Source organism: Tupaia chinensis, unplaced genomic scaffold, assembly GCF_000334495.1.
Source record: "Tupaia chinensis unplaced genomic scaffold, TupChi_1.0 Scaffold000063_1, whole genome shotgun sequence".
In the NCBI taxonomy this organism is placed as follows: domain Eukaryota; kingdom Metazoa; phylum Chordata; class Mammalia; order Scandentia; family Tupaiidae; genus Tupaia; species Tupaia belangeri.
Window position 1 is genome coordinate 350728 of NW_006159521.1, and position 8286 is coordinate 359013.

The window sequence follows — 8286 nt, forward strand, 5'->3', positions numbered from 1 at the left end:
GGGTGGGGAGGGTGGCGAGAAAGCAAGCTGCCAGGTCCAGGACTTAAACCACGGTTGGCCATATGGAAGTCCAGCACCTTAACCACCACGCCACCTGCCAGCCCAATGCCTGGCAATTTTCAAGCCACCAGCTCTAAGACTTGAACCATGGTTGATGATATGGGAGTCTAGCAACGTAACCGTTATGCCATCTGCTGGTCTCAATCCCCATCTTAAATGAGGAAATGGCCTCAGCAAGGAGGGGTGACTTGGCCAAGTCACACAGCTGGAAGTAGCTGAAGTTAGGCTTGATTCGATAGCTTCAGACTCGCCTACAGTAGACTCCCCTGCCGTCCCGCTGACCAGGACACCTATAAAACCTTCTCAGAGCTTCCAGATGGCCCCCTTTCTGCTGTTGTGTGCTTCTCTTTGTTTTCAGCTCTTCTTCCCCGAGGAGGATGACGGTTGTCTTTGGGGCCATCCTTTGGGCCAGGTAGTGTAGTCAGAAACAAGAGGGGAACAAGCTGGGCCAGCAGGTGCATGGTGATTAGACTACTGGACTCCCATGTGGCCGACTGCAGTTCAAGTCCCAGACCTGGAGGCTTGCTTTCTCACTTTCTGCCTCTTTCTCTCTCTGGTGTGCACACATGCCCTATAGCAAATTAAAAATAACAACAAATAGAATTAAATAAATAATTTTTATATTTATTTTTTAGAAAGAGACTTTTGCTATAGGGTGTGTGTGCTTGCTAGAGAGACAGAGAGATAGATAGAAAGCGAGAAATCACCCCCTGGGGGAATTGCCACATTGCAATTCATTCTCCTCTAGTCTCCTCTCAGGATCTTGGGCACGCACACCCATGCGCCTGGTGTGAGTTTTTGGCCACCAGTTCTGGGACTTGAACTGTGGTTGACTACGTGGGAGTTCAGCAGCATAACGATTACACCATCTGCTGGTCCTAAAAATAATTTTTTTAAAAAAGGAGAGAAGCTTGGGGTCAGAACTGGAGGGGCTGGTGGTGCAGCTTTGGACTCTGCTGCCAACAGCCCGGCCAACCAGCCATGTGCATGGACCCAGAACACAGTCCTGCCCGCAGGGGTGTTCTGAGTGCCCTCGGTGCTCTGAGCCTTTCAGGCAGAGCTGCACCTCCTTGGTCGACCCTAGTCTTCCCTGTGGGTGAGAACCCGGGCCTTGCTGTGGGCCCAGCTCAGCCAGTCCCAGGTCAGCTTGGGGGCCCTTAAGGCTGACCAGGTGTGGCGCAGCAGGATGCTCGGTGCAGACCTACTCAGTGCCCTGCCCAGCGGACCATCTCTGTTGCAGAGGACACCTACAGCTCGGAGGAGACTGTGGACCACCAGCCCGTCCACCTGAGGGTCATGGACACCGCAGACCCGGTAACTGCACCCTCTTTACCCCGGAGTGCTGAAACTCAGTGTGGCTTCCAGAGGAGCCCTGGCCCGGGGCAGGGCCGCAGATGGGAACTTGGAACCTAGTCAGCTGTAACTTGTGCTGTGACCCTGACTGAGGTGCTAAACAAGACGGGACAGGGCTGGGAGACCTAACAACTGCTAGATGCGAAAGTGCGGAGATCCGGTCTGCGGGGTTTACACTCATGTACACATAAGACCGGGGCACGCCTGTTTACGCAGAGAGCCCCTCGGCCCGAGTGTCCCCCGAAACACACATCTCCCCCACGCGTCCTCACCACCCTCTGCCAGTGCCAGATGCCAGTCATTCTTGGAAGTCGAAGGGCAGCACAAACCCAACCTGAACCATCAGTGCCCCGGGGCAGCCAGGTCCCCTGTAGGAGCCTGCCAGAGACTTTGGCTCTGTGCCCGAGGGGCCGAGATCTCCCAGTCTCTGGCCAGTGGGTGGGAGGGAGGTCATGGACAATGTCTCCTTTCACGCCAAGCCAAAGCCACTCAGTGCCCCTTTGAAAAGGGCTCTGCTGGGAAACAATGTACAAAGACCCAAGGAATGGGGGGACGCTCAGGTGAAAGCCTCCACCCCAGCCTCCTCTGCCCCTGAGCAAGACTTCTCTCCTGCCCCCTAGGACACCCCCAGGAACTGCGAGCGCTACCTGAACTGGGCCCACGCCTTCCTGGTGGTATATAGCGTGGACAGCCGCCAGAGCTTCGAGGGCAGCAGCAGCTACTTAGAGCTGCTGGCCCTGCACGCCAGGGAGACCCAGCGCGGCTTCCCCGCCCTGCTGCTGGGCAACAAGCTGGACATGGCCCAGTACAGGTAGGTCGGCCGGCCAGCCCTGCCTGCTCGCTCCCGTGTGTGCGGACGGGAGTCTTCCGGGGTCAGCTGGCTGCAGAGAACAGGAACCTTTTACATTAAGGTGGAAGAGACTGGATTTAAGTGTAAGGTGGACGTCGGTCTTCCAGGAAGCCAAGGCCAGGAAAGGAGGGGCATCTGGGCCTCTCAGGGCAGGACCCTGAAAGTCAGAGAACCCTTCACTCCACCCTCCTGCGTCTCTGCTCTCTCTCAGCCTCACCCTTTCTTGCCTGGGTCTGTAAGAACTTCCAGGCCCACTCCCAGCAGCTGGCTGGTCATACGGTGCCTGATTCCAACTCTGGTGGGAGGCTCAGGTCGACTCCCTGGGCCAGGCGTGTGCTCTGGCCCCACCAGCTCTCTCCTACCCCCGCACAGCCTCTCTCGCTCACTCCCGCCATCGGCTGTGGGCGGTGCCAGGGCAAGTTGTCCTAGGAAGGGGCGGACTTGAATCCAAGGTCATGGGCTGGACCAGAGGGCAGGTTACCAGAGCCCCAAAGCTGCGTTTTGCTTGGCCACCTTAGCGCTTGAACAGACCTGGAATCGGAATGCTTCGAGGTGGGGCAGCTCGCTGCAGCTGACACAGGCCTCGCCACTCCCCAGGACTCCCCTCCACCCTCTCCACGCGCTCCAGTGGCCTGCCTGGCTCCAAGGCACTGGAGCCCATGCTGCTTTCTGAGGGATCCCACTGGATTCTCCAGCAGTGACACATGCCACGTGGCTGGTCTAGCTGCAAGATGTGGCACCTTCCACCAGCCCTCCCTGCTCCTGGCTGGCCAGTCCTGCCTCCACAGGCCCCGAAGGCTCATTGCCTGGTGTTAGCAGGGCAGGACCCTTCGTGCAGAGCAGGTCAGAGGGCCAGAAGAAGGGGATGTGGTCTCGTGAGGCGGGATCACAGCAGGCGAGCCCTCACACCAAGATGAGTTACAGCGCGGAATGAGGGAAGCTGTGTCTTTTTTTGTTTTTGTTTTTGACAGAGGGCATGTGTGCTCACCAGAGAGAGACAGAGAGGAGGAGGAAGGGAGCATCCTCCAAGGGTGTGGTCACACCACAGTCCCTTCTCTATTTCTCCACCCTGTCAGGATTTGGGGCACACATGTACATATGCCCAGCTCATTTTTCTTTTCTTTCTTTTTAAAGAATTATTTCATTGAACCTTTTTATTTATTTCCATTTGTTATTATTATTTTTTAAATTTGACCAGATAGAGAAAGAGAGCGAGAAAGGGAAGTGAGAAACCAAGCCGCCAGTTCTGGGACTCAAACCACGGTCAGCCATGTGGGAATCTAGCACCTTTAACCACCATGCCACCTGCTGGCCCCACCTTATTTATGTATTTTAATTTGACCAGAGAGAGAGACAGGGTGAGAGAAAGGGAAAGTGAGAAAGCAAGCTGCTGGGTCCGGGACTTGAACCATGGTTGACCATGGGAGAGTCCAGCTCCCTTAACCACCATGCCACTTGCCAGTCCCCCCCCTTTTTTTTTTTGCTATAGAGCGTGTGAACTTGCTGGATATAGAGGAAAGTGAGAAATTACTCCCCAGGGGGACAACCACTCCATAATCCCTTCTCTTGGGATTTTGGACACTCACGCCCATGCCTGCCACTAGGTCCTAGACTCCAACTGCACAGTCGGCCATGTGGGATCCAGCTGCCCCAACCATCATGTCACCTGGCTGGCCTGCCTGCTGTGTTTTTCAACTGCTGTGGCCAGGATTCAAACAGCAGTCAGCCATGTGGGATCTTGCCCCCTTAGCCACTATGCCAGAGGGCCAGCCCATGCTGTGAGAGCCTAAAACCACCAAAAGCGGTCTTCAAGGAGGCATAGAGCCTGGAAGAGGGTCAGGAGACCGGCATGTGAACAGGCCAGTTTTCAATATGGAAAAAACACCTCAGATTGCTTTTAGGAGCCCGTCTTTGCCAAGAGAGTGGTCTCAGATGGTCCGTGTGGCCGCAGTGACACAGCGTCAGTGGCCAAGAGCAGGCCATGGCTGTTTGTTGTGTTTCTTGCCGGGACTGGGCCAAGTGTAGTGGAGTAGGATTCAGCAGACACAGCAGATCTAACTTAGGTGGGCACCCGTGGTCGTCCCCGGCGACTGCCTCACAGCTGGAGGGTTAGTGCAGGTTAGAGCCACATTGATCAAACCACTGGGATCCAACGGGAGAAAGCAGCCGCTGTTCGTGCCTGTGCCACCGCCTCTCGGGGCGTGGACACGCATGCTTTCACAGCCCGCAGTACTGCAGCTGCAGATTCGAGCTCCTCGTAAAACCAGATCACTCCAGGTATTCTTTCCAAAGGGCTCCTTGGAGGCAGTGAGCCGGACAGGGTGCTGGCCCCGGGAGAGTGGAGCAGATGCTCTGCCCTGGCCTTGTCCCTGTCACCCCTCCTCCTGGCTCTCACCAGCTATGGAGCTGCCCTGGGGCACCTGGGCACACCCTGCCCAACTAACCTGGGCTCAGAAACCTTTCCCACCACTCCTGACGCTGGTGTCTCCTCACCACCGCCCTCAGGAATGGAGGCAGGGCAGCTCAGCAGTAGGTGATGGTCAAGATTCGGCCAGGGAACCTTGGCCTCAGGACCCAGAGACCCCCGTCTCTTCTCCCTTGTGGACATTGGACCTGCCCAAGAGCCAGTCTTCTCATCACTCCCACCTCAGTTGCCTTGGCTTTCGGGTCAAAAGTTTCCAGAACCTTCTGAGTTGCAGATATTCTCTCCTACATCCCAGGCAGCTGAAAGGCATTGCGCGCTCTCTCCTTTGCTGTCTCCTGCCTATGAAGCGTCATCACCCCTGCTCTCCGGCCCCTCCGCTGGGCCGGCCGACAAAGCCCACAAGCCCAGGGAGCTCTGCCAGGCACAGGCTTCCCGAGCGCACTGGTCTGGCTCTTCAGCCCAACAGCCATCTTCTCTAGAGCCCGTGCTCCTAGCCAGGGCCGCGGTGGCCCCTGTCCTGCCCACGGGACCCAGGTCGGCGTAGGGGAGAGACGGGGCTAGGAATGGCCTTCTTTCTTTGGTCATAGTCCAGCATGGGGACTCTGGGTGGCTTCTCTCCCACCCTCATACTCATCCCGAAGTCCTGGCGTTGGTGACATCCGCCACCAGTACTGAGCACTGATGTGCCAGATCGTCTCGCTTACCCAGGCAGCCCTGCCCAGTGGCTGTGCTGTCCCCTCGTACTGATGAGGAAACTGAGGCCAGAGAGGTGAAGATGAGCCCAGCTACTCAGCTAGGATGGGGGTGAGGGATGAGGCTGTGGTCGGTCTGCCTCCTGGGCCTGGCGCCTCACTCCCTGCCCACTGCTCCCTCTCCAGGCAGGTCACCAAGGCGGAAGGCGCGGCGCTGGCAGGCAGGTTTGGTTGCCTGTTTTTCGAGGTGTCCGCCTGCCTGGACTTTGAGCACGTGCAGCACGTCTTCCACGAGGCGGTGCGAGAGGCCCGGCGGGAGCTGGAGAAGAGCCCCCTGGCCCGGCCCCTCTTCATCTCCGAGGAGAGGGCCCTGCCCCACCAGGCCCCGCTCCCCACCCGGCACGGGCTGGCCAGCTGCACCTTCAACACTCTGTCCACCGTCAGCCTGAAGGAGATGCCCACCGTGGCCCAGGCCAAGCTGGTCACTGTGAAGTCGTCTCGGGCCCAGAGCAAGCGCAAGGCACCCACCCTGACCCTGCTGAAGGGCTTCAAGATCTTCTGAGGGCCCTTCTGGAGGAACCCTAGGTTCGGTGGCTGGGCAGGGCTGTGACAGGGACTGGCTTGTCACCACCAGCCTTTCTTTCAGATGGACCAGTAGCCCTGGGCGTCTGGGACCAAGCAGGTTCCACTCAATTCACTGTGTGGACTGCAGGAACAGACAGGAATACTGTCCCAGTCCCTCCAGGCCTTGGTCTCCGTAGTAACCATTGCATCTGTGACCCTGGAGGAAAACAGCCACTGTGACAACCAGAGACCAAGGATCAGCCATAAGCAGGAAGAAATGGCTGTGTCCTTTTACTGCTGTCGCCCTTCCCGCTCCAGCGGCAGCCAGGCCAGCTGTGGCCCCTACTAGACAGCTCTGGGCTGATGCTCCGGGAGACCCTGAGAGCCTGCAGGAGAGATGGCCGAGACCTTTGCGCCACCTGGTGGTCGGGAAAGGCAGGACACCGTAGGTATTGGAGGCCAGAGCTTGGCCAGAGGGTGGTCTGAGCTCACAGAAGACCTAGGCAACACACCCCACAGTTGATCCAAAGAAAATCTAGTTTAAATAATCCTATGAGACACTTTGGTGGGGCAAAAAAAATCCCAGGAAAGGCTATTTCCAGCCCTTTGCCTCTGGATGCAGATGGGAGAGGGCTGTGTGCTGTCCAGTGCGAGGAGCTCCTGACGTTTTTCACCAGCACGTGGAGGGCCCTTGTTCTCCCACCATTAAGGACTCTGTCTACAGACCCTTAGGACCAGCCTCTTCAAATGCAATGATCAAGGCTGCAGAGCAAAGCCGACCTCTGCAGGGACGGTTACGCAGAACCCGTGGTGCCCACACAGCATATCCAACACTGTCTGTGGGCCCCTCAGCCTGCCTGGAGGGAGGGACACAGTATCTCCATCTGTAGCCTGGCTCGGCAGGACCCAGGCCCCTCAGGAACAGGTCTGAGTGTGTAAAGGCCCCTTTTGTAAGAGAACCCAGAGCATTTGGGGCCAACAAAGCAATTTTTGTGTGTAAATTACTTGGTGGTGTCACCATGGTTTATGTCACAACACCATGACTCAGACTCAGGTCACTCTTTGGGTACCTCAATGACAGCGAGAGAAAGCTGGGAGGCAGGTAACTCGATCGTTTTCTAGCTGGTAACCACGGACCCTCAGCAGACAGCAGGTGAAGGCGAGCAGGTGGAAGGGTTGGGAAGGGCACTCTGAGCTGGAGTCCTGCTCCTTCCCCTCCCAGCAGTCCTAGGAGCTTGGGGTACAAACAAAATTTCCAGCCCAGTCTCCAGCCCATTCTGCAGATGGAGAAGCTGAGGTCAGAGGGAGGCTGGAAACTGCCCGAGTGCACATGCTGAGAGTCCTGGCCAGGCCTCCTAGCCCATGGGCCAGCTACGGAGTTAGCACTTTTGCTCCAAGCCACTTTGTGTGTGCATGCGTGTGTGTGTGTATGTGTGTGGCCCACCACCATCTGAACAAACCACAACTCCAACTGCCCACTTCTGGAAGCATTTTAATAAAAGTTTGTCTTTTTTTAAATACAAGTTTCTGTTTGCAGTTGATGCATGAAATTGACGCTAATGAAAACGTCAGGCTTCTTGGGAAAGACTAAAATCTGAAGGGTGTCAGCCACTGAGCTGAGTGTAGCTGATGCGGCCCGTGTGACGGGGTGTGCCTGAACCACTAGTTCTCGGTTTCGGGGGGGTCTGAAAGGAAAACGGATGAGTCATCTCTCTCTTTTAACTCCATTTCCACCTGTGCCAAGAATGGCGTTTGTGAGAGCCAAGTCTCGCTCAGGTGGTTGAGGCTGTTGTCTTTGGTGCCAGCTCCATCCTGATACGGCGCGGCTGGGGCGTCTTTCCGCGGCGCCTGCATCTTTCGATTTCTGGGAAGAGAGAAAACAACGTTGATCAGGGAGGCAGTGGTGGGGGCAGGCCTGGGTCTCCCCCATTGGGTTAGAGGGTTTGAAAGGGAACTACTGCAAGGCAGGACAGGGGCTCCTGGGAGAGAAGGGTGACAGGTCAGTGCTCCTCAGCAGAAAAACAGCTCGCACTGGCTTGCGAGGCATCTCTCTGCGTCCTTTCGGCCACCTGTGAACTCAGCTATGACTGCCACCCGGCCCCCTCCCCCGTACAGGTGAGGAGACGCGATCCTGAGAGGCCAGGGAAGCGCATGCCTGGCTCCCGGGTCTCGGCTCTGAGTCCTGTGCTCCCACCAAACCACACTGTCTCCAGCTCTAGGACTGTTTCCCTCCTGTCACCCCCACCCCACCTCGACCCACACCACTGCAGGGCATGCCTGTCTCGCTGCCACGGAGTACCGACTCCCAAACCAGCCACACACAAACCAGCCGGCTTGCGTGC

At 57.1% G+C, this 8286-nt stretch overlaps 2 protein-coding genes across 2 annotated transcripts in view; one reads left to right on the forward strand and one right to left on the reverse strand.

The window, feature by feature from the left end:
* The window catches only part of RASL12 (RAS like family 12), a 36539-nt gene extending 29218 nt beyond the window's left edge, over nt 1–7321 (forward strand). The window contains exons 3-5 of the mRNA XM_006141722.3: nt 1301–1374; nt 2034–2224; nt 5567–7321. Of these exons, the coding sequence (XP_006141784.1) occupies nt 1301–1374; nt 2034–2224; nt 5567–5942 (641 nt within the window). The 3' untranslated portion in view covers nt 5943–7321. The remainder of the gene's footprint in view (nt 1–1300; nt 1375–2033; nt 2225–5566) is intronic.
* A 102-nt stretch (nt 7322–7423) lies between these two features.
* Nucleotides 7424–8286, reverse strand: part of SLC51B (SLC51 subunit beta) — a 14209-nt gene continuing 13346 nt past the window's right edge. Inside the window, exon 4 of the mRNA XM_006141721.3 lies at nt 7424–7808. Within this exon, the coding sequence (XP_006141783.1) occupies nt 7607–7808 (202 nt within the window). The 3' untranslated portion in view covers nt 7424–7606. The remainder of the gene's footprint in view (nt 7809–8286) is intronic.